At 44.1% G+C, this 25,690-nt stretch overlaps 2 protein-coding genes across 3 annotated transcripts in view; one reads left to right on the forward strand and one right to left on the reverse strand.

The window, feature by feature from the left end:
- Positions 1–375: 375 nt before the first annotated feature.
- tyrp1b (tyrosinase-related protein 1b) lies at positions 376–7,711 on the forward strand. 2 transcript variants are annotated; one of them, XM_079278092.1, is made up of 9 exons: positions 376–446; positions 1,259–1,617; positions 2,278–2,386; positions 3,136–3,349; positions 3,785–3,989; positions 6,626–6,793; positions 6,932–7,111; positions 7,189–7,335; positions 7,407–7,711. In XM_079278092.1, exons 1-9 carry the CDS (start codon positions 433–435, stop codon positions 7,610–7,612), a joined length of 1,602 nt encoding a protein of 533 aa, XP_079134218.1. In that variant the 5' UTR covers positions 376–432; the 3' UTR covers positions 7,613–7,711. The 2 variants fall into 2 exon arrangements, with proteins under 2 accessions (XP_079134218.1, XP_079134217.1); XM_079278091.1 differs by lacking the exon at positions 376–446 and adding an exon at positions 1,055–1,137.
- Positions 7,712–12,649: 4,938 nt separating this feature from the next.
- The window catches only part of LOC306784581 (multiple PDZ domain protein), a gene marked incomplete at both ends in the record, with an annotated part of 32,452 nt that continues 19,411 nt past the window's right edge, over positions 12,650–25,690 (reverse strand). Inside the window, 21 exons of the mRNA XM_079278613.1 lie at positions 12,650–12,796; positions 13,719–13,842; positions 15,017–15,108; positions 15,589–15,693; positions 16,148–16,270; positions 16,672–16,715; positions 16,849–16,945; positions 17,153–17,224; positions 17,332–17,479; positions 19,014–19,207; positions 20,278–20,361; positions 20,618–20,926; positions 21,018–21,092; positions 21,949–22,041; positions 22,152–22,275; positions 22,373–22,464; positions 22,772–22,980; positions 23,768–23,870; positions 24,358–24,426; positions 24,802–24,867; positions 25,201–25,311. Of these exons, the coding sequence (XP_079134739.1) occupies positions 12,650–12,796; positions 13,719–13,842; positions 15,017–15,108; positions 15,589–15,693; positions 16,148–16,270; positions 16,672–16,715; positions 16,849–16,945; positions 17,153–17,224; positions 17,332–17,479; positions 19,014–19,207; positions 20,278–20,361; positions 20,618–20,926; positions 21,018–21,092; positions 21,949–22,041; positions 22,152–22,275; positions 22,373–22,464; positions 22,772–22,980; positions 23,768–23,870; positions 24,358–24,426; positions 24,802–24,867; positions 25,201–25,311 (2,481 nt within the window). The remainder of the gene's footprint in view (positions 12,797–13,718; positions 13,843–15,016; positions 15,109–15,588; positions 15,694–16,147; positions 16,271–16,671; positions 16,716–16,848; positions 16,946–17,152; positions 17,225–17,331; positions 17,480–19,013; positions 19,208–20,277; positions 20,362–20,617; positions 20,927–21,017; positions 21,093–21,948; positions 22,042–22,151; positions 22,276–22,372; positions 22,465–22,771; positions 22,981–23,767; positions 23,871–24,357; positions 24,427–24,801; positions 24,868–25,200; positions 25,312–25,690) is intronic.

A 25,690-nucleotide genomic window follows, 5' to 3' on the forward strand; every position in this document is an offset into this window, starting at 1 on the left:
AATCAAGCACACTAATTGTGTTATCAGAGGGAACACGTGACTTGTGTGCGCAAATTATCAAGATCCCCTCCCCCCCCTCCCCCCCCAGACACCTAACTGCCTCCACAGATAACAAACCATCACGTTGTTGAAAGGGACTCGTTAAAAAGTATGACGGCTGTCTCACAGTCGATTCTTTTATTGCACTGCCGCCATTCGGGTTGTGATCATAAGGCCTATGAAAGAATGTTCGAAAAAGCACACGAAGCCTCAAGTGTGTTCATGTGTACTATGTGTGTGTGCTTTATTTGTGTGTGTGTGTGTGTGTGTGTATGGGAGTTCTTACACAAGCTCCAGAGAGGTCTGGTCATGCGCTCAATAGCTATTTAAGCCAAGAGGGGGGAATGGGCCGACTCTTGGGGGGCAACAGTTCTGCAGAAAGAGAGGAGCAGCATGCACAGTCAGAGGTAGGGGAAGCACACGACACTGATGCTTTTGTGTTTTTCCCATAATGAACTGTAGAATGCAATACGTTTTAAAACCTAACAGTGTGAATGATTGCTTCTGCAACATTTACAAACTGGAAGTAAATATGAGACTAATTTACAATTAAGCTGTTGGCAAAAGTTTTAAGGATCTCTGCAAATGAGCAACATGTAAAACACTTTTTTTAAATTGGTAACTTAACTTCAGTCGTTGTTATCACTGTTTTATTGAGAAAAAAACCCATTGCACCCGCCAAAGCTACTACTCCCTCCATTCATTCATTCCTCATCAGCAAGCTTCAAAAGACAAGCAAATCTAACTGCAAAAAAAAAAAAAAAAAGGTTGAAGCAAATTGTCGCTTGCCGTCTGTTGTTGAAAGCATTTCTGAACTTGTAAGAGTTGAAAGCTAATGGCTTTGTGAATTATGAATAATGACTCGAACTGCCTGCAGGGGCTTGTAAGAAGTGAAGTTTCGGAACAATGTTCAGACAATTGGCTTTAACAAGAGAACACAGAGCGGGCGCGTTGTTCTTGAGCTGAATTGAAGTGCATGTCTGCGTGGATTGACTTTTTCTGTGTGATGGGATAGGCTCCGGCCCCCTTACAACCCCAGATAAGTGGTTTCGAAAAAGATGGATGGATGCAAAACAACAATTCTCACCATGTAAAAAAGTGTCTACTCCATCTTTGTGTTTCTGAAATTCCTAACCTACTTTATCTTAACTTTATTCTCCCGATCTAACTTACCTCATGCACCTAAAATACGTCCTCCTTTCCTCTGGATTTTGGGTAGCATGTGGAGAGCGGTTCTCCTGCTGGCGACCCTGTGCGTCACCCTAACGCTGGCCCAGTTCCCCCGGGAGTGCGTCACCCCCGCGGGGCTGCAGAGCGGCCAGTGCTGCCCATCCCCCTCGGGGGTGGCGGGGGACGAGTGTGGCTCCAGCACAGGGAGAGGGCAGTGTGTGGCCATCGCGGCAGACAACCGGCGCCACGGGCCCCAGTACCCTTACACTGGGCGTGACGACCGAGAGAGGTGGCCCCTGAGATTTTTCAACCGCACCTGCCAGTGCAACGGGAATTTCAGTGGCTACAACTGCGGGCAGTGTCGACACGGGCTGACTGGACCAAACTGTGATCAGAGGATCTCTGTGGGTAAGAGAATGCAGGTCTGGGCCTTTACACCACCTACTGCAGGGACAGAGGAGCACTTTCTCCAACAGACTGATCCAGCTCCGCTGTCACAAGGACAGATTCAGAAAAACATTCCTGCCCACTGCCATTAGACTTTATAATACAACACCTCGGGCTAGATCGTCGTCCTTCACATAACTACAACGCTACACGGCTGTTGCTTGTTGTTGGTGATCCTGGCTCTACTGTCCAGGTTGTTTAGTTGAGTTTAGTTTACTAGTTGCTAATTTTATTTAATTAATACCACTATATTCATGGTATATACTGCGCATTTCTATTTTCTATTCGATTCTAGCTTATTTTTTATTTTTTATTCATCTATTCCTTCAATTCAATATCTGCTCTGTTACTTTACTGTACTGTAGATATTGTGCATTCCACATGTTATATTTTACTCTGTAAATTGCTGCTGCTACAAACGAATTTCCCCCTGGGGATGAATAAAGTTTACATCTATCTATCTGTCTACATGTAGGGAAATACGGCCAAGAGTACGCCGTGTGTTTATTTTTAATAACAATTTTCTCTCCTCCTCTCTTCCCTCGTTCCTCCCACACCTCAACAACCCCTTATTCTCTCTTTCTCTCTTCCTGCCCTCCTGTCTCCCTCCACCCCCTCCAGTCAGGAGGAATATCATGCAGATGAGCACAGCCGAGAAGCAGGCCTTTGTGAACGCTTTGGATAGCGCTAAGAGGACGGTCCATCCTGACCTGGTCATCTGCACACGGCGGTACAACACAGAAGCATATATATATATATATATATATATTGCGTTATTACAATCATTCTGTGTGGACTTGGGAGTATTTTCAAATAGTTTTTATGGTAATTGAAAGGGAGATTGATCGCTATTCAGCCAGTCTTTGTATCACCATCGTGGAACAGACAGCCGAGCTTCGCCCAAAGACCTGCAGGCTCAGTGGAGCTGAGTTTGCCAGTTGAAAGCCCCAGTAATACAGCTATGGGTGACCCCATGCTGTGTTTTGAAAGTTATCAGTGAAATCATGAAATTTCTTGTGGCGGCTTTCTGCCTAAGCAGCAGGTGGAAGTGCAAATGATCAGTTTAGGCTAGACTAAAGGGGTTTATAATCCTCTAAGTAGCAGTGCATAATTCTGTGACTGACCTCCTTCCAAGTCAGTTGAGGATTATAGGCGATTCATTTTTTGAAGCAATTCTCAGCAGGTACAATAACCCTTTTAACCTCCTAATAACAAAGATTTAATTTTTCCTGTATTAACGGGCACGTCCAGTATCTCAGCCCCAAAAAAAGCGGCTACACAGACATAAAATGTATATGCAATGTCTACAAATTTTTATAGTTCAACTAAAAGCATATATTCTTCCACAACTACTTAACAAACATGAGTTTGGAGACTTTTTCTGCTGTGAAAAACAAGAAGATAAACAGGCTATTTTAAAGCAGTGTGTCGTGAAAAAACACACGGTTACATCTATCCTGCTGCTCCTCTCATCTGTAGGTACCAGGAGGTGTTTGGACCCGATGGCAACACCCCGCAGTTTGAGAACATCACCATTTACAACTACTTTGTTTGGAGTCACTACTACTCTGTCAGTAAAACCTACCTGGGGCCGGGCCAGAGCAGCTTCGGAGGCGTAGACTTCTCCCACGAGGGCCCGGGTTTTGTCACCTGGCACCGATTTCATCTGATGCAACTGGAGAGAGACATGCAGGTGAGAAGGGGGAAGGGAGGGGAAGGCGATAAAGGGGGGAGGGTGAAAAAGAAAAGGAGTAAAGAGAGGTGGCTTTTGGGCTGATGGAGTGATGACGGAAGTGAGGATGGGAGAAAGGATGGTGAGGGGAGGAGGGAAAGAGTTTGGGGATTTGAAGAGCTGGAGACGGAGCGGAAAGTTATCCTGGAGGAGAAAGGGGGAGAAGGGCAGATAGAGGTAAAAGAGATGTTTACCAAAGGTGGAAAATGGTAAGAAAATGAGGGAAGTGGTGGAAAATAATGCAGGATTGAAAGAACGACGTCAGTGGAATACAAGAAAGGAAGGAGGGCATTAAACAGCATTGCTTCATTTAACAATCATTTGGAGAAAAAGCTTTCTCTACCACATTTATCTGTTGATCCCTCCATGAACACTTCCTTCATTCCATCTATGCAGGACATGCTGGGCGACCCAACCTTTGCCCTGCCCTACTGGAACTTTGCCATCGGAGGCAGCGAGTGCGACATCTGCACGGACGAACTGCTTGGAGCGAGGAGCTCCTTTGACATGAGCTCCATCAGCTCCAACTCCGTGTTCTCCCAGTGGAGGGTCATCTGTGAGAGCGTGGAAGACTACGACTCTTTGGGCACCGTCTGCAACGGTAAGGACAGCTGCAGTAACACACACTATACCCAACACGTTCTCATCCCTCAACTTCCCACATACTGACAATTTGTCAGATGTAAACTAAGTCAAATGAAAACTAAGTAAAACGTAAACTCATTAAAGCGTAAACTAAGTAAAACGTAAACTCATTAAAGCGTAAACTAAGTAAAACGTAACTTAAGTAAAATGTAAACGATGTAAACAAAGTAAAATGTAAACTAACTATGTAAACAAGTAAAACGTAAACTCATTAAAGCATAAACTAAGTAAAACGTAACTTAAGTAAAATGTAAACGATGTAAACAAAGTAAAATATAAACTAACTATGTAAACAAGTAAAACGTAAACTCATTACAGCGTAAACTAAGTAAAACATAAATTAAGTCAAATGTAAACAATGTAAACAAGTAAAACGTAAACTCATTACAGCGTAAACTAAGTAAAACGTAAACTGAGTACGTAAACTATGTAAAACGTAAACTAAGTTAAATGTAAATGAAGTCAAATGTAAACTAAGTACGTAAACAAAGGAAACCATAAACTAAGTACGTATATGTAAAATGTAAACTGACGCCGTAAACTAAGTACTTAAACTAAATATGTAAACTGAGTAAAACGTAAACTAAGTAAAAAGTTAACTAAGTATGTAAACTAAGTCAAATATAAACTAAGTACATAAACTAATTAAAACTCAAAGAACGTAGTTTAAGTATGTATAAGTATAACAAAACTTCAAAACCAGTAACCTGGTTAAAAGTCCTTTGTTTTTTTTGCCCATCCACTTCCTGCTGCCCTGTGGCGTTTTTCAGTCTTTACACTACGTCATCACACTCTCGGACGCAGATGGGTTTACAATGTATTTCCATGAAAGCCGATTGCATCTCATATGGACGCTCAAGGGTGCCTTGTGTGTCGGTATCAGACAGCCAGGGCTGTGACAAAGTGTCGTTATTCGGCGCCCTGGGCTTCTGTACCACACTGTGCAGGAGAGCGGTGTTGATATACAACATAGTCACAGCTGCATCAGGAAAGAGGGCAAAGAGCTCATAAAGAGAGCATGTAGAACACAAGCTGCTATAAATCATACCTCACTGCTGTTGTGCCACATTCTATATGCTCTCTACTACTACGGTTTGTCTGAAACGACTCGATTTGTGAAACAATTCTTCTGAGTTGCTGTGTGCATCCATAGCACTGCATTTTAAGACTTTAAGCCATTTCTTCACTGGGCCTAATTTCTCTATTGCAGACATCAGAGCATGCAGTTTTTCCAAGTGTTAATTCCCAATGGGTCGAGCGGTTCAGACTAGAATAAGGCAACCCTTTGTAACACTGTAAGCTAGACTTTACGTGATCAGATTTGCGGGGATTGGATCTCATTCCACACTGGCACCAGATTACAACCCGAAATCACTACTTTTCGCACACCTAATCCGTACAATATTTCTTTTTCCTGTGGTGTTGAGAAATAATGGAAGAATGTCAATCCTCTTTTAGCGAAGAGCTCTACTACAAACACATTGAGGGGGGTTCCTTTTGAACAAATGCATATGTATCAGAAGGGAATTTGGTAACAGGTAGAACATGTGAGTGGCCAACGTGTGAGCGATCTGTCTCATTAATCCCCTTAGAGAGGCATGACAGGCCTGGTATTTCCTGCGTCAACAAGCAACATCTCCCTAAATGGGTTAAGGGGGTGGGGGGTTGCCTCATTTGTGCATGTGCTTGTTGAAGACAGGAATCTAGAAGTCTACTGGTTCCCTTGATCTGAGGGAATAATCTTCAAACAGACAGACAGTCTCAGTTATGTAGCCTTCTGTTTATGTGCTTGAGTGTGTGTGTGGTGTGTGTGTGTGTGTATGTGTGGGAAAGAAAGTACAACAAAAAAAAGAAAGAGATCATGCACGCGAGAAGGAACAAAAAATTGTTCTGTTCAGTCACAGGACTCCCACTCTCTACTGTTTACTTTGAGTGAATAATTTAAGCAAGAAAACTGCCGTCCTGTCATGTTTAGGACTGATCAAACTAGTCTAGCCTAGAATTAGAGAGCAGTTAAAAAATACAACATTTCTAATCATCTTTTCTTTCCATATCTGTTGGGACCAATGGCCCGAATCTTCACTACAATGCTTCACAAACCACCATCGCCCCACGGTTGTATCCCTCCACCAACCAGTCGTGTTGCAGTTTACATCCACGTTTCATCATTTTGTCCTATTAGACAACATATATTTTGTGAGGTCACAGTGACCTTTGACCAACAAACCCTAATCTGATCCAACTTGAGTGCAAGTGGAAGTTTGTGCCAAATTTGGAGAAATTCCCTTCAGGCATCCCTGAGATATGGCGAAAATGGGATGGACGTGAGGTCACAGTGACCTTTGACTACCAAAATCAAATCAGGTCATGCTTGAGTCCAGGTAGACGTTTGTGCCAAATTTGAAGTAATTCCCTCTCGGCATCCATTAGATATCGAGTTCACAAGAACGGTCAGAACGGATGACCTGAAAACATAAAAAGACCATAACTGTCATTGTCCAAATTGTCTTTTGTCTGAGTGTAGAGGTAACTCTCCTGCACTAGAGTGAGATAACATTACCTCTGAGCTTGGATTCTGTCCTCATCCCCCAGGCACAGAGACCAGCCCCATCAGGAGAAACCCAGCGGGCAACGTGGCACGTCCCATGGTGCAGCGGCTGCCGGAGCCCCAGGACGTGTTGGACTGTCTGGAGCTCAACGCCTTCGACACGCCGCCATACTATTCCACCTCCTCCGAGAGCTTCAGGAACACCATTGAAGGTGCACAGTTACGCTTCGGGTTATGGATTAGAACATCCTCCCATTAACCTGTGGAGGATAATCCGGCACACACTTGACCTTAAAATCACATTTGTTTTCGAATTTTAGTAAATCGGGCGTGAATTTGTTTTTTTCCAGGCTACAGCGCCCCCCAGGGGACGTACGACCCGGTGATCCGCAGCCTCCACAACTTGGCCCACCTCTTCCTCAACGGGACGGGCGGACAGACTCACCTCTCGCCCAACGATCCCATCTTCGTCCTGCTGCACACATTCACCGATGCGATCTTCGACGAGTGGCTCGGCAGGCACCAACCAGGTACGCTCAGCCTGAGCTGGATGCGGGAACAAACTCAGAAGAATATATAGATGAGCCCATTTCTTCTATTGCTGCAGGTGAAGTGGTGTACCCCGAGGAGAACGCTCCTATCGGGCACAACCGCAGATTCAACATGGTTCCATTTTGGCCCCCCGTCACCAATGCTGAGATGTTCGTCTCTGCCCCGCAAAACTTGGGATACTCCTATGAGGTCCAGTGGCCAGGTGAGTAACGGCACATTGGCGCACAAATCCCAATGGCCCATCATGACCCCCCTCCTCTCCTCACCCCGCAGTTCGTGCCTACACCCTGTCTGAGATCATCACCATAGCCATCGTTGCGGCCGTGCTGGTGGTGGCGGTGGTGGGCGGCGTCATCGCCTGCGCCGTGCGCGCCCGCTCCTACCGCTCGGCCGAGGCCCTGGAGCCGCTGCTGGGAGAGACGTTTCGGCGCTACTCCGAGGACGACCGGAGGCTGGACAAATCGCAGTCTCTCATCTAAATCCACGCCTTTTCCAGAGAGGCCTTAACATTTTCACGCGTTCTTTTTTTTTATTTTTCTTACTTCTTCTCATAAAGTCGAGCTGGTTTTGAACCCAGAGTCTGTGTGTCTGTGTCATTGTATTTGGTATAAATTGTTGGCAGAGTCTGCTGTTGGTAAGCACACACTATATGGGACTATTTCTCCCCTATAGTGTCCATTTATCAGCTCCCAATTACGTGTATTCATGCAGACAACGTTCATCTATCTGTAAGATGAATGGCAACAGTCCTAATGGGTTTGATGTTCCATTCATTGTGCATTTAATCTGGGCCCATTGCCGTGTGAATACTATGCCGTGGTGTACGATATGAACAGACTACAGACGGGTCTTAATATAGAGGCCTTTACTGCAGGCGCAAATGTGCTTGTCTGAGGCCTGGAGGCTCACCAGCAAACCACTTGGATGTAATGTTGCGTCTCAGCGATGAGTCAGATCAATGTCCTCATGTCTTCATAGGAGCACACACACCGCCCTCATGTGGATGTAACACATTACTGCCGCAGTATGAGTCATGTGCTTGTAACCCTCTAAAAACCCAAGCATTGATTTTATTGATGCAGAATCTTTTTGACTTTAGCACATATAAGTACCACCACTTTCATCTTAACAAAGTCCATACATGTTTTTAGGCATGTGTGTAAAAATGTTAAAGACATGAAACTGTGGGATGCAACACAATTAAAAACAAATACAAATGTAATCGAAGCCAATCAGTTATTTCTTAAATACTTAAATCAGCCTGGCACAACAATGAGCACCACGTTCAAAGTCGCCTCCATCGCCTTTCTTCAGCCATTCTGAGGCTTGTCTGCCAACGCTATACAGTATCTAGGGCTAACCGTTGACCTTAAGCCGATAGCTCACGTATGAATCTACTGTATTTAAACACTGTATGTTGCCGTAGATGGCTCAATTGATGAATTCAGTGTTCCGTGAGAGATCGTCAGGTGTGCCGTATAGGAAATGTCCAATTTCACTGAATCGGTCGAAAGAAATATTATTTAGTTGCTGCAAATAATTTGCCATTGTTGAGCGTCTGAACCTGCAAGAGAGTGGCTGGCTAAGTAATTAAATACTCTTCCATGCCAGTGGGTGGCAGTAGGTATAGCGCAATAATGACCTTGTTAATTTAAGACAGGAGAATTAAATGATGTGCGGGACGGGTTGCGGTGACAAGACGAACAGCGATGAAATATGCAGACTCTGAACTGGGCCCTGGACAAAACTCTAACCCAGATGAAAAGCCTAGTATGACTGGCGGTCAAAATAAAGCAACAACTGTGAGCTCGAGGCAATACAGCGAAAGTTATCTTTCGTTTGGATTTACTTTCACCGGGGATCTGATTGCACCGACTCCGTTATGCTTGGTGTGTGGGGAAAAGCTATCCATCAGAGCCATGGTCCCCAAGCAAGCTTAAAGGTGATCTCCAAACGAAAGACCCGCCAAAAAGTGCTGCGATGACAGCTAGTCTGGGGGTGTTGGGATATGTGGTGTTTGTCTACATTCAGATAGGGACAGGTACTACTGGACAGTTTTAAATAGATGCTGCAGATGCTTTTAAGGGCTGTAGGCTGCAGCTATTGGTCATTTAGGGGGCTGAGGTTTACCTTTCACTATCTAAAGTTGCACTGTCAGTTTTGAAATGGGAGACACAAATGTTTATTTTTCTTTTTTTAAATCAGTGTCTTAAATTTGACCATTAAAAAAAACAACGACTTACATGAACAAATAGAACAATTTAACAGCAGGCTAGTGAACAATCTTAGAAAACAGCGTTTAGATGCGGAGAATAGTTTGTGACAAACAACTGAATTAAGAATTATTGAATCAAACTGAATGAATAGCCGTTTTAAAGCTCGTAACCCGATGATGCGGCATCTCATGTCGTGCTTCTCTGCAATAAGTGCACGACGGCGTCTCATTATCTCTTGCTTCGGGCTAAAAAAACGGCGTGACACAAGCGCCGCGTGCTTCTCTGCACCAAATCTCCCAGCAGTGCAGCTCATTTGCTTGTGACATCTCTCGACTTATATTGGGAAATGACGTGGAACCGGTGGCACCGTCTAACTGCAATGTACTGTAAGTACTGTAGACCTGCAGTAAGTACAGTGGCGACTGTAAGATTCGTTTTTTTGAGACTCAGCACTGGGATGAACTGCTTAGGAATGGCATTTTGTTTTTGCAGTGCATGCTGGTATCTTGAAATAGAATCTCATGGGAATGGATGGGAAAAGAAGAATAGACTTTCTTTTTTTTGTTGTTGTTGGGGAGATCCACCATCAGTTGGCTGTTCTCTCTGCACCAGCAGGTTACACTGACAAAAAAGACAATGTTGTGGATTCATCAATATGGGGAGATGTGACAGTCACACACACGGATCAATCATTTGGCCGCCGCTACCCTCCCGAGAAGGAGAGAGAGAGAGAGAGAGGATCATTAGCGCCTTTCACGACAAGTGTGCTCTCTTGTGGAACTCCTCTCATTCTCAGCTGCAGGAAGAAAAAAAAGTATTACAGCTTTGCAGCTTCAGTGGAGAGGCCCAACTGTGGGTTTTATACACGATGGAGAAGAGGGCGAGAAGGGGACAAGCGGTGGGGAAAAAAAAGGTCCCGTTGCCAGTGGCCTGCTGGCACACTCCTCATAGACGTTTGAGGAAAAGGGAAATTCGTAAAACAAAGAAACAGCAGATCAGTTTTCCTACTTAATGAAAGATAAATAAGGGAGATATCAATGCATCTGCCCCCTGCTACTCCCACTAGAGTTGCACGAAAATCAAATGAAACCAGAAATTACAAAAAGATATAGATTTGGTTGCAGATTCCAAACAAGTAGAAGATAAAATAGTTTTAAATTTCACAAAAGAAGAAACCATAATATTGTTGGAAAAAACCTCTTCCCACCAGCCTTCGGGCGACGCAATTGTTCATCTGGAGGAGGATGAACCAGACTGCGGTGGCTGGGTTTCAATAAAGCTTGCAATGTGAACAGATGGCTTTGATTAATGAGCAGGCTCCAGACAGGAGCTCCCTAGATGCCGCCTATCTCCTAAATGAGACATTTGTGTGCAAATGAATTGTTTGTCAGGTTGTCGACAGTAAGTCCGGTAGTTAAAGTGGAAGGTCTGTGCGTTTATATATAACAAAATGGAACAGGTCTCCATTGGCGTTTCTCTATCTCAGGTCTGGAAGGTCTGCGTCCCAACTGATTTCTTCCCCCACTGCATTTATCTTTGATACCTTTAGTAGCTTTGCAGATTGAGATTACACAAAATATAATCTACAAATAGATTATGATGAATTCACAAGCTACCCAGCAGTATGTATAGAGTCAGTACAATCAGCCCCACCTGTGCCAGCTGCAATAATACAGTGATGAACACATGAATGCATCAATAACTATAGTCCAATCATGTAAAAATACAGTATTCTGAAATTCTTCATGAGTCATTTTGCCTCTGGCACTTTAGGTATATTCTGTGTTGTTTCACACACTGCCTCTCCTGTTGTCACCCACTTTGTGATTTAGTGCTGCCCTGTCACTCCCTGATGTACTGCGTGACACACTCTTCACTAAACCTGAGTGATCGTGAAAATGCGCTCATGTTTGAAAAAGACAGAGAGAGAGTGAGTGACACAGAGAGAGAGAGAGAGAGAGAGAGAGAGAGAGAGAGAGAGGAAAAAAAGCACAACCACGACAATAAAACACCCCCCATAGCAAAAAATCAGCTCGCCTGTTTAGAAATAAAAAATGATGCAAAAAATTCTTGCATCTCCTTAAAGAACCGTAACCGCGGCCACAGACGTCCTCATTAGACAGTTCAGGAATCTCAGTTTGACTTCTTCTGTGGGATTTGGAAGTCAAACAACGTGTGATATCCACGAGTTTCAGTTACTCAGTGTTATTCCAGAGAGGCGTGCGCAAAGCATCATGGAGCTGCTCGTGCCACTGCACCATCAGTGAGCCGATCAACAGAAATCCTGAGCTACAAATCAAGTTCTGCGTACCAAACTCTAAACAAACGACCATTTAATAAGATCACTCGCAGTACATTCAGTTAACACAACGTGACACAATCCCAAACCCTAAAAGATGCCCGAGCATGGATTACGGATTATGAAAACGGTAATAAATCTGTGGATTTATCTTGAGCATTAAAGACATGTAAAGAACATTGATTTTGTCAAGCAATCATGACACACCTCGAACGATCAGAAGATGAAGCATGAAGGAAATTCAAAGTGAAACGGTCTTCCCGGAGCAAACGTCCTGACAGCTTATTGCCATACAAAAAGTTTGGCAGAAGCACTTGGCATGTAACGAACAGAAGTATAGCAAACATATGGGGATGGTTATTTATTCACGAGCGTGTTTACGTGGGCAATGATGCGTATATTATAGAGACCTTGAACTGGGACAACTAGGACACAATATATAAACCAGCAGTTGGCTTATTTAATAGTTGCCTCTGGTGTTTTTAGCATTCTATGATTACTGTAAATACATCCTGCTTGTATTAATACAGAGATATATTCATGCTTGGGATATGAGATCCATATAACAGAAACACATTGCTTCTAAATAACACCTTCACCGTGCTTGTTAACACACCCATAGAGGTGGCGTCCCCTCCCCAGCTAAATTCAGATGAACACTATCGACTCTTCTCATGCTTTTGTAAACTATCACTTCATCCTAGACCTGCTCTTAAAATATGTTTTCATTTTTATTATCTCATTTTTATTTTTATTTTATTTTATTTTATTCTGTGGATGTCATTTATTGACCCTAGGGTCACATTGTGGTTTTTTTTATGTTTTTCAAATTTCTGCTGTTAAGCACTTTGTGATGTCATGTCTGTGAAAAGCGCTCTATAAATAAATTTCATTCATTTCAAATTGCATTCATCACCGGTTCGTGACAGTGGCAGTGACATTATTTGCGCCGAGGCTACTTCGCAGGAAAACGTGATTGTCGAGCGGGGGCCCTGTTCTCTTCAAGAGAGCACCGTCAGCACCACGGCCCCCCTGGTCTTCTTGAGGATGTCCACGGCCTCGGCGTGAGTCACGCCCTCCAGGCAGTGTCCGTTCACGCCGATGATCTGGTCCCCGCGCTTCAGCCTGCCGTCCTCCACGGCCGCACCCTGCCGGGCACACAAAGAACCAGTCACGTCACCGAGCGCAAAGATCAGAGATCAGACGCTGTTTCCACCGTTACATACACACGAAAGACAAAAAAAACGGACTGTACATACTGAGAGGAAACGCAACAACTGAGATAAAATGTCGCTCCAAATTTAATTCTGAAATATATCACAGATAAACTAGATATTTAAAATGGATAATTGCTGGATGATTTAATAACAATAGCATTAATAACCGTCCTAGCCAATTGAACCAATAGAGGGAGAAACATCTATCTTTTTGTTGATACATTACAGCACATTCATATTCTCATTACTCACTCATTAGCTGTTAAAAACCTTAAAGAGACAGTTCACCCACAGAATCAAACATACATATTGTTCCTCTTAACTTTTATTTCATTTGTCCACGAGGAAGAAAAGCTTGTTTCGGTGTGAGTTGCTGTAGATGTGTCTGCCTTCTCTACAGTATAATAATGGGACGATATGGCACCCGGCTTGTGGTGCTCCAAGCGCCAAAAAAAAATGAATTTGGATAACTCAACGGCAACTTTTTACAAATCATTACCAGGTTACTCAAAAATAATCCACAGCCTGTGTTGTGAGCAGTTTCATGAAGGAACTATTTTCTTGCAATCATAGATGAGTGCCATATTGTCCCGGTATATTGGAGAGAAGGCAGATAACTCCACAGTCAACCCTCAATGTAAACTGATAAATAGCACTACAGGTAAGAGGAAAAATATGTATTTGTCCCTTTAAGCCTCATGCCGTTTGGCATTGTGGATTCCAATTGTCTCTTACTGCACAGGAACACGGACGCTTCTCCAGTATAACTGAACGCCACGCTGTGCCCAGATTCGATTTCCGTACCAGGAACCCCCCCATGAAAAGATTTCTCCCCCGGTGGACGTCCTCTCACCTTGTTGAAGACCGTTTTGATGTAGATCGGCAGGTCTCCGTGAGGGCTGCTGAACCCTCCCACGATGCTGAAGCCCAGGCCCGAGGAGCCTCTCTCCAGAGTGACGGTCTTATACATGCGAGCACTGCGGGGAATTGAAAGGATTGAAACAATGGAGGTGTGTAAAAGGATAAGTATCCAATCTCACCAGGACAGACAATAGGTGAGCAAAGAGAGGCAGATTTCTAATGTACTGTTTGGAAAAATGTGATGAATCCCAGAATTATTACTTTTAAAACCGGAAGTGTAATATTCAATAACACAGTTGCTAAACTTCCTTAAAAAAGAAATGAATTTGGGTCACAAATAATTACATTTGGGTCACTTATATACTACAACTAATATTTTCCTGATTAAAATGTCAGTTACCAGGTTGTGAAGTATAAATAGCTGGTTTGATAAGCTGCCAAAAACAAACCCAGAAGCAAGAATTTGTTTCTTTTATGTGAAACTTCTTATGTTGTTTTTAACCTTTTGTCGTTTGTTTTAAGTGTGTTTTGTTGCGCTTTTATGAGGAACTTTTATGCTGTTTGGCCAGGAATTCCAGGTAAAAGAGATTTCAAATATCAATGGAAACACCCTGGAAAATGAATAACAAATAATAAATTAAACTAAAGCGGCAAGAAGCAATGAACAGGCCCTCGCGCCTCCACGCATGTTGGGGGGTACTGGCGGGCTGCATTTATGTGTGCGCCAGACACTGCACGCATGAGTGCTGGTTGCTGGAAATTAGATACTGAAACATTTGTACAACCTCGTGTCTCGAATGTCTGGTGCTTGAGAACACACAATAATTATACGACGTGTCAAAGTTACAACAGCTTACTGCGTAGTGGCGGAACATGCAAATTGTCCGCCTCAACACCGTTCCATGAGAAAAGAACAAACACAAAAGCTTTGAAATTTGGCATTGTGAAGATCTTCGCCAGTTCTGAAGCGTGTGCCAATTTTTGTAACTTTCAACAACAGCATCCCGAACCCCTCAAAAAATATGATTACGTAGCAGAGAAATGATAATAATCTCTACAAACACAATAGGTTCCTCGTACTTTTATGAAATTAGAATTTTTTTGCGTAAAATTGCCTGAATTAATTTATTGAACACAGAAAAATTCAAAAGCACATTTTGTCTCAATGCTTCTCACACAGTGACCGCACTTTTTTATAGCCGTTTTAGCCATTGTCCTTGTTTCGGTGAATGAACCGGGAGGGAACCAAAGTGAAACCGTATATTACGACAACAGGAGGCTGATTCTCACCAGAGGTTGTTGTGAAAGCGGGGCAGCGGGGGCCGCGGCGCGTGTACATCGTTGTGGTCTTCTGTGCTGCACCCACCAGAACCGGCAGCCACCTAGACACACGCACACACACACACACACACACACACACACACACACACACACACACACACACACACACAGTCTGACACTATCACTATCTGATATCTGAGGCCTGTCCTAATGTTAATAAAATGGAGTAAAAAATAAATAAAAACCCCTTTGATGTTTTATTTTTACACACAATGCACTTGTCAAGAACAGCTGAAATCCAGCTCCTTACCAACACCTCTTATTATTATCATTAACATGAAAATAAAATCAGTGTCAGGTTTACAAACTACAGTATCGTGCTCACATGCAAAACACTGATAATGAGGGGACGACTGAAACCATTTTCATTGCTGGTTCCATGCAGGTAATTATGTCTAAGTGAGTTTTATAAAAAGTAATAATGACCTCGAGGGAGCACGGCATGGTTCACTGAGGAACCAGGCGTCGTGCCTCACACTGGCTTTGTAGATCTACTACCGTACGTCCCGGCGTGACGTTACCTGCAGACGGATGGTTCCGGTGGCGTTCTGCAGCAGGACTCCAGCCTGGACGCGAGTCATTCCCTCCATGGACACATCATTGATACAGAGGATCCTGTCTCCTGCCTGACTGACACACACACACACACACACACACACTCACTTGTACTTCTACCTTATATTCACGAGGATATTGCTGGAGACAACCTTAAGTTGTCTTTTTATGATTTAATAAAGCCCTATTTTCTTGTTAAGTCTATACTTAATGTATGTATGATTTGTATAGTCTGTACCACACATTTTGTGTTAGTACAGTATGTTTTGGAAGTATTTCAACCCCTACATACTGTATAAGCTATGGTATGCAATTTTAAAATCCTTACAAAGACACCGTTAGTGAAACACTGGTCTTTATCCTCATCCACCTTGATCTGTAAATAAGATAACAGATATGCCGTAACAGTCACGATCCAAATCCTCACCCTCAAATCAAGTCGCTTAAACAAATTGTTTACTCAACAGTGAGGATGGACTTTTTTTTGTCCACACAGGCACACACACACACGTCGCCACTCCCCACCTGTAATTGCTGTGTTTTGGCAGCCAGTCCATCGGTATCCATGGTAGCAATAAAAAGAGGCACGTTGTCATGGGGACTGGCCGCTCCTCCTGCTACACTGATGCCCAGGGAGTCACATGCACCCTGTGGTGATATCACACACACACATGCGCACGCACGCACACGCACGCACGCACACACACACACACACACACACACACACACACAGACACGCACGCACACAGACAGATGGACAGTAGACCCTGTTAGACAATACCGGTGAATCACATGTCAGAGTCTGCACAAGAGATAAACACCTAATGTTATGCAAGTCTGGGGTCCAGCCAGGTTTGTACACACACACATTTATATCTGTATATATATGTATAGATAGATAGATATATAGATAGATAGATAGACAGATGGATATACATATATACTCACAACCAAATACAGATATAGGAAGATATACATATAAATATTGAAGTAATAAATACCATCTCAAAATAAATAACAAGTGAACACATTACTTTTTCATGCCTTACCTTTTGTATTATTACTTGTTTGGCGACAGGGTACTCTTGAAATGCTGTGGGACGAGAACGAGATATAGATTTGAGTAACTAGCTTGAAGATGTTAACAGCATTATTTCCACATCAATATATCTATATGTACAGTATGTGTTCATTGTATTTGCATTGAGGACAGGAGGGCGACTCACAGTAGCTCCCCGTCTTGTTATCTGTCTCCCTCTGGTGGCCGAGCGAAGCATCGCAGCCGCTTGAGTGGGTCAGGGTGGAGCAGTCGGAGTCTTCGCTCTGGATAAAACACAACTTAAAGTAGTCCGAGGTTCACAAAGTGCCGTTGTTCAAATCATGCAAAGGAGTAGTAGTTGACAACAATGAGTTTACTGAGCTGGACTCTTAATTCAAATCATAGCGTGATAAAAATAAAAACATAAATTCCACCACACATCTTTCCATTTTCTTTGATGGCCTGTGATGGATGAGACACAGACAGCTCACCTGGCTCTGCTGTGAGTACTGCAGCCCAGCTTTAAAACGAGCCACCTCCAGGTGGACCGCTCCACTGCAGCTCTGAGAGCAAAGTCACAGATTAGATCTCACGTAAGACGATGAATCTGATCAAAAAAAAAAACTTGTTTATGGTCTTGGGTTTTGTGTGAGCGTGACAGCCGTCTGACCTGCAGAAGCTCGTGCACGTGTTCCTGCGAGGCCGCGCGGACATCCTCCCCGTTGATTGACAGAATCTGGTCGCCCAGCAACAACCTGCCATCCAAATCCGCTACGCCTCCTCTGATGAGATCTGACACAAAGATGCCCGTGTCATTACTGTTGAGAGAAAACTGAGGTCAAAAACCCCCGCGAACCGAATTACGTGACCTGTGCGCCTGCTGTTCTGCATAACGTCACACTTGATTGTGCAAATGATGTGTCCTTCACCTTCATTTATTTATTTTCAGAATAACGAAAGAGTCCCTGACTTCTAACCGGGTAAAGGCCTCAGAAGTCTCCTTATCTGAAACTCAACTTCAGACCCTAAGACCTTCAACGGGAAAAAAAAACACTTGACAGGACTCTAATTTATGGTTGATAATTATTTTTTCAATTATACCATGTCAATTAATAAAAGAGTAAACATCGCTGTTTGAAAAAAGACATTGAAAAAAGTAAATAATATCATCCGATACTACAGCAAAATGAAAAATAAATTGCAAATATAAATTTTGCATGCCCTTTTGGACATATTAAACAGGCTTCAAAGTCCATTTGACATGTAGAAATGAAGAACTCTCCTTTCTGTGAGAATGAAGTTCTTCTTGATTGTTTGTGTCGCTGGTCCTCTCGTCCCCTGTCCTCCAGGTTACTTGGTGTAGAGGAGTGTGGCTCAGATCCAGTTTCTTCATATATGTCAACATTCTATGTGTCATTTCTGTCATATGGATTATCCATACAGTTGATCGTAATTCTATTATTATCATACTATATATTCTTCTTTCACTGTTTGTGCACGCATTGTAATATATATTATCACTTAGATTCTGTTTATAGGTTTACTTTGTAACATCTGCCTCTTGGGACGACAGATGAAAAATATCCTCTTGGCTAACTGGCATATTTACACCAATAAATAAATGATGTTGGTTACACACAACATCTATTGCACGTCTGTCTGTCCTCCTCAGATGGTGTCCCTGAGGTTTCTTCCATTTTATTTTTGTGAGGGGCAAAAACAAACGACGGAGGGTGTTGGATGTGAAATTTGTGATATTGGGCTATATGAATAAAATAGACTTGACATAAATTACTTTTACATTCGGAAGATAATGCATTAAACAGCCTGCAAAAATGTGGTGCATCAGATTAGCTTTAAAGCAAGTGTTCTTTTTCACTGACACATCAATATGAACCCTTCCTGTTTAAGTCGACCAGTTTGCTGACTATTCAAAATGCATTGCGACATTCTAGCAATACAACTAAGGGACCAACTAACTTGACAGTGGATTCTGGTTCAATTTGAGGCGAGAAAAAAGCCATTCATGTGATGAATCACTTCCTTTTTTTAATATCGTGGCATAATTCTGCAACTGCGTGGCCTACTTTATTCCTCACCTATTACTCATTTTCACAAGGTGCGAGGTTACACTGCTTGTAGATGTCGTCATCGACCCCCTTTCATTGGTTTGGCTTACGGTTGCCAGGCAAATTCTCTGGGACTGTTTTCGTCTGGCTTTAGGAGGCTACGTCTAGAATCAGATCCACAATTTGACCTACAGTACCAGTCAAATTTGGTCCGACGTACGTACCTGAAGATACAAAATAATTAGACTCTTCATCACTTGTCACAACAACATTCTGAAAATACCTCTTCCCCACAGTGGCGAACCCTAGCCCCTCTCCAGGACGAGGCCTCAGCTCCAGGCTGAAGACGTCCCACAGGTCCTCCTCCCTGTAGGCCTCCTGGTGCCTGAAGACGCACAGGCGGACGCGCTGGGTGGTGAGCCGCAGCACGCCGATGGCCTCGTCGTGAGTGGCCTGCCGCAGGTCTATGCCGTTGACCTGGGAGGAGGTGAACGAGACGCAAGCCGTCGTTGAACGGAGGAGGTCGGGAGAAAACTGTATTAGTGTAGCGCAACCAGCGGCTGGATCTTAGGGACGACTAATGACATGGAGCGCGTTATTGTGCGTCTTGCTTTTTTTGGAACCAGAAGTGAAACGAGTGGAGCGAAGTACAACGAAACGCTGATTAAGACATTTTTAGGTCAACCAAAATGTTACAATTAACTTTCATGAACTAACAACAGACTGTGAACGGGTTGAAAAGTTCTAAGACGAAAACACGGACAACTCCCAGACCGGACAACGCCGATCATAATGACCTGTCAATCACCAGGTAGTCCCGCCCTAAAGCATACTCTGCTTTATGGTCTATTTGACTCTAAATGGACCATAATTTACGAAATGAACATCATGCCGTATTGAAGAAGACTTGAAACTAGAGATCGAGATCATAAACTCATGTTTACAATGTTTACTGAGGTAATAAATCAAGTGAGAAGTAGTCATTTTCTCATAGACTTCAATACAATCTGACTTCTTTTAACAACCGGAGGAGTCGCCCCCTGCTGGCCATTAGAGAGAATGCAAGTTTAAGGCACTTCTGCATTGGCTTCACTTTTCAGACCTGGAGGTCGCCGTCTGTTCCTGTTGCTCTGCATGATTTCTGTCTTGTGCGTGCAGGTCATTGTTGCTTTAGTCGTCCCCTCAGCATCACATTGTCTCATGTCTGGATTTTTTCTTCGACTCGAACATCTTGCAAAAGTACCGTCGTTTTAAATCAGACGACTGGCTAACACTGGCACATTTACAGAAATGTTAATGTGTCCTGACAAATAATTAAATAACAAATTATATAACAGCCTCAGAAATTGGAAAGACATGGCATTCACTGGACAGTGATGGAAAGAAAGATACAATACTTGACTTTCATTTTGAACACGAAAATTAAATAATCAAATTTGACCAACATTTTATTGTGACGCATTATGTTTTATGATATAACTCGAGTGGAATGCAGTCTAATCACAGCATATTTAGATGAATAGACAATGGTAGGTGTTGTGTGTTACCTCTAATATGTGGTCTCCAGCCTGCAGCCTCCCATCTCTCTGTGCTGCTCCTCCATCGTTTACTTCATGGATTATCACTGCCCCCTAGTGGGGGGGAAACAGCAGACACCTATTATTGCAGATAATCCAATCCAACTAAATTAAATCAGCATTGAACTGCTTAGTATATTCACAATACAGCATCTCCACTTTCACTGACAATGCCTGTGCAGCTGCATTGTATTGTGATGGAAACATACACAGACCTTTTTGGCCTCATTATTTAGGATTATCAAGTTGTTCGAATATTCTGATTGATTGTGCGTTAAATGAAATCTTGATACAAATCGGCTTCCCTCACCAGCAGAGTGTCACATCCTCCGACGATGCTGAGGCCCAGGCCTACGTTTCCTTTGCAAAACTCTATGGTGGTTTCCCCGCCAGCCACAACTGGGCAAATCAGGGGGTCGGACGTCGTGGGAGCCGATCCCAGCCAATCAGAGCACCCGACGGGAGAGGTCCGCGCAGCATTGAACGGCGGGGGAGGGGAGGGCATGGGGAGGGAGGCGGGAGTGAGAGAGCGGGGACGGGAAAGAGGTGGAGAAGAGGAGGAGGAGGGATTGTTGGAGAGGTCGACGGTGACCCGCTGCTCCAGAATCAAAGTGGACACCTGGATGCAGAGAAGACAGGCGAGTCATACATCATTATATCAGCTTGACATTGTGCGTGTGTGTGTGTGTGTGTGTGTGTGTGGATTGTACCTTGGCCATCGACAGGCCTGTCACAGGTTCATCACCCTCTGCTATGATTCTGTCTCCAACCTGTCTCCTGCCATCCTGCACCTGGACAGGAACAATGAAAGGTAAGCAAAAAAACAACAACGTATAAAAAGTAGGTGCAACAGAAGAATGGAGAGGTAGCGAGATTAAAAATCAAACACACCCTCTGGAGAAATATCTGAATAACTGCTGCCCAGGGGGCCCCGACATGAAAGCTTATTAGCAGATGACGACATCACCTTAAAACACGGCAACCATTACCTCTCGGACACTATGGTTTCAGTTTCACCCAGAAATACCAAGAGACCAGAGGAATGGACAGCTGCATGTGAATGTGCTGCACATCGATGGCTTGTTTTCTTGAACGATTATTGATTGTTGAAAAAGCTACAGTCAGGCCATTGAGGCGTGACAGATGAAGAAAATATTTCGGAAATATATTTTGGACTCTTTTTTGAGGTTACGATAAAAATGCAGTGGAGAAATGTAACAAAGCACATTTACTCAACGACTTGTACTTTGCTGTAGTACTTTACACTTCAACTCAACGACAGCTGAGACGCAAATATTGTACTTTTCACTCCGTTACTTTCTTTAACAGATATAGGACACACAACATATGACCGGCTGATTAAATAGGATGCACTGATGCAGATTAAACTACACAACAAATCGATAAAGTTGTTTCAAATTGTCTTTACATGGTTAAATGGCTAAACCATGTAAAGCTGCATCAGTTATACTAATAATCCGAGAATATAACATAGAGCTCTGACAGGGGCCACTCTATTGCATATTCATAAGAAATGGCATTGAACTGGTTGAGATACATTCATAGGATGTAGGCCACATGAAAATAAAAAGGTTATCAATGAGGATGTCGGATGTGATGATGCCGCTGGCGATGTCACACCTTACTGGCAGTGCCGTGCTGGGTCAGGGACCGGACCGCCGCTCCGTCCTTGGACTCCCCCTCTGCCAGGCAGGGGCCGGGACCTGTGTGATCCTGGAGGTAAAAAAACAATGAATAAAGAAGCAGACAAAAATCTCTAACTTTGAAATCACATTTACAACAATATGGCAGGTCATTGTTATTTACTGCAGAAGGTATTGCACCTGAGGTAGGACGACGTGCTGGACGTCTCTGGTTAATCCCCCGCGCTCTGCTGCGTCCGTCCGGGAGTCGACCGTGTCCTCTATCGCCGCCGTGGATCCCGTCTGACCCAGAGCTGCTTTATTCCTATCGAAAACCGCCCCCCCAAAAAAAAACTGTTTCGTTGAAGTTTGGTGGAGAAATGGAAACGAAAAAATGAAATAAAATCACTCTGCGCGTTTACCTGATGAGGATTATCTTGACTTTAGGCGGCGCGTTGTTGATGATGGTGGAGGCGTTTTGGTGACTCCGGCCGTACAAGATCTGACCGTTGATCTGGAAGAAGAATCACACATCGTGTACCGTCTCCTTTATCACCCCCCCCCCCCTTTATTTTCCTCATCAACTCTAATACGCGGCTGCTCATCGAGAGAATCCACCCCCAGCACCCACCAATCCTTCAAATGGTAATTTGTCTGATAAATCTACAGCGCAGGCACTCAACGCTCTCTACTGACCCACAACAACCCAGTGCTCTCTTTCTGCTGTTCTCAATTGTGACTCCAACATTACTTACCGCCCCCCCCCCCCTTTAAAAACTCTCCCATCTGTTAATCTCAACCTCTCCACTTCCTCTCCGTACCTCCAGCAGCTCGTCCCCGACACGTATCCTCCCGTCCAAACCGGCGGGTCCCCGGGGGTCTACGTCCGCCACGTGGACGCTCATGCGGGCCCTGGAGCCGTCCTTGTTGCCCGAGAGGCCGATCCCCAGGCCGCGAGCCGCGGGGCCCTTCTCCAGCTCGATCATGTGGAGCTTCCCGGACAGGCTGCCGTAACGCTGGAGCATCTTTTCTAAAAAAAGAGAGTAGAGAGTTAACAAGGAGAAAAATGAAGATCAAATGTACATGTTAAAAAAAAGCATTTGTCACATAGACTGCCTCAAATGTACCCTGTGGAGCTTTTGACCACTATGGGCCTATATTGTATGAGCATGTTTCACATTCTTGCCAGCAGTTTTCATACCACTTCATTGATTTGTAAAGATTCAGCGGCATTGCCGACAATAGCGGCGCAGAAGGTGATGTGGACACAGCTGCTCTTAGAATGTTCTACGAGGGAAGGAGTGTACGCGACAGATTTGATAAGAACCTTGAGGATACGCGCAACGCATTGCGATGAGCAAAACCGAATGTTTGTTTGCAAGAAAACTCCACAGTGCACACATTTTCATGCTACAGGTGCATAAAGCAAAGCCAAGGCGGAGGGCAGGGTGGCGGAGCTGGGAATGGATCTGAATGGCAAGAGGAAGCGTCGCCTTGCTGGAACGACCCTCACTCGCTCCAGCATTGAAGGAAAACCGCTTTCAAATAACGGACCTTCGAAACACGTTCACGAGTTGTGATCATTCAAAGAGTGCTTTCTGAATGTGTGTTCGACTCCTGACAGTTTTACAGCGTTTTTTTTTCTTTTCTTTTGGAACATAAGTATGTAGTTTCTCTGAGCGCATCACACGGCCTTCACTGATAAAAGTGGGCCCCAACATTGCCATGCTCCAACTTGTCCTGTGGGGAGGAGCGAGGGGGGCTTTAAAGGAACCCTGTGTTGAGTGTGAGAGAAGTCTTATATGATGCAGACTTACTCCTGCCGATGTCGCCCTCGCTCTCAGCAGCCGCCGCCGTGACTGGTGCCGCAACGGTCGCCGGGTTCCTCCGATCCGTTCCATCGGATGTCGGCGAAGGCACCTGAGGAGAAGCTTTGCATTATTGAACAAGGCAGAGTTGGAGATGCCTGAACGAGCCTCGGGGGTCGTCCAACTCGTGCCCGGAGGGACCCCCCCCCCCCCCCCCCCCCAGGCTCGTTCAGTGTAAAAAAAAAGAAAAATGCCGGAACAGGATGAATTAATGAACACAGTTTTTAATGTTGGCTAAAAATAACATGAAAGATGACCGGAATCATGCATTATTTTGTAACCGATTTACAAGCGCATGGGAACAAAACTTCAAAAGAACGCGCCGTCTATTTGGAGAGTTACGCACCTCCACCAAAGGAGAACAACAAAAGGGTTGACGCAAACAAGGTCGCTGCGAAGGACTTTGAACTGCAAGCGTTCTATCTACAAGTATGCACCTTCATTAACTTTTTTTGGAAGTTGGCTTGGCGAAAAATGCAAATAGAAAGGCTGCTTTTAAGATGTTGCACACACACAAACACACACAGTAATGTACCAACCTTAAAGGGGGCGGGAGTGAAGGGGTTTGCAGTTGAGAGGGTGAGGAACAGACTGAGAGGCTCTGCCTTCTACGATCAGGAGGGGAAACAGATATAGTTCCATACGCATCACCAACACAACAGCAATCTACCCCTCGAAAGAAAACATTCTTTTTGGAATACCATGTAGGTGTCAATGACTCATCATATATATATATATATAATAGTGTACACATAACATTCTCTCTACACGACAGCCATACAAAGCCAAACATCAGTAACAGTGTGGGAACAGAAACTGAGGGGAAATGAGTTCACAGCTTGTCATCTGTTCCAGTGAAATCTAAAGTCACGACATTCAAAACTGATTTCTTTTTTTTTTTGACTTTGTAGGGCGGACAAACAGCATATCCATAATACCATGTATTTATACTACATTTATACGTGTGAAGATCAAAGTACTACCTTGCCGCTGTGCGAGTTCGACTGTGGCGTCGGAGTTAGTCTCCCGTGGTTGGCGAGCATAGGGGACTGTGGGCGGGAAAAAAAAAACAGGAGACGCGGAGAGGGAAGGTGAACGTCTGTACGACTGTGGAACGCGCTGCAGATGCTTCAAATGGCGCGTCCGATATTGCGATGTGTACACCGTGTGTCTGGAGGACTTCAGACTGTAATGCAACAAAGCTCCTATACGCACAACACCGCTGAAACATCTGCCGAGAGCTCTCCCTCACCTCTGTGAGTGTTGAGACTCGGACGCAAATGCTACGCAAGGTAATGTATGCATACCTGAATATACACCGCAAAGTGATTTTCTAAGACAGTAGAAAAGTGCTATTTCGTTGTTGGTCTGAGATGCAATACCTGAGGTCTGTGTTGTCCCGACTGGACCAAGAAGACGACGGAGTCTCCAGCCCTGCGGATGGCCTCCACCGCCTGCTCATGGCTGACATCTCTCAGGTCCACGCCGCACACCTTGGACGGGTCAACACACACACACGCACAGCAAATACTGAACAAAAAGACGATATGTATAATTACCTGAGAAATAAAGAAGTCGCGATGATGATAGTCCTGTAAATCCCATTTGGCCTGAACCCTTAGAGACCCACATAGGCCTGTATTTGTCCTTTTTAGGGGGAGTCAGAGGATCGTTAGCAGGTCAATGGTAGACACCACATAGAAGAGGTGAAAGATGGGATCCATCAGATGCAACTCCGCAGCATGCGTCAAGTTGTTCGAGTTGTTAATCGGCAAAAAAAATGTTAAAAATGAATGAATTCAAATGAAGTGTGAAAGTGTAAAAGGGCTTAGAACATTTTGATGGGAGTATATGATCGCGCCCATCGCCACT

The sequence above is a fragment of the Melanostigma gelatinosum genome (assembly GCF_949748355.1).
Source record: "Melanostigma gelatinosum genome assembly, chromosome: 11".
Taxonomy (NCBI): domain Eukaryota; kingdom Metazoa; phylum Chordata; class Actinopteri; order Perciformes; family Zoarcidae; genus Melanostigma; species Melanostigma gelatinosum.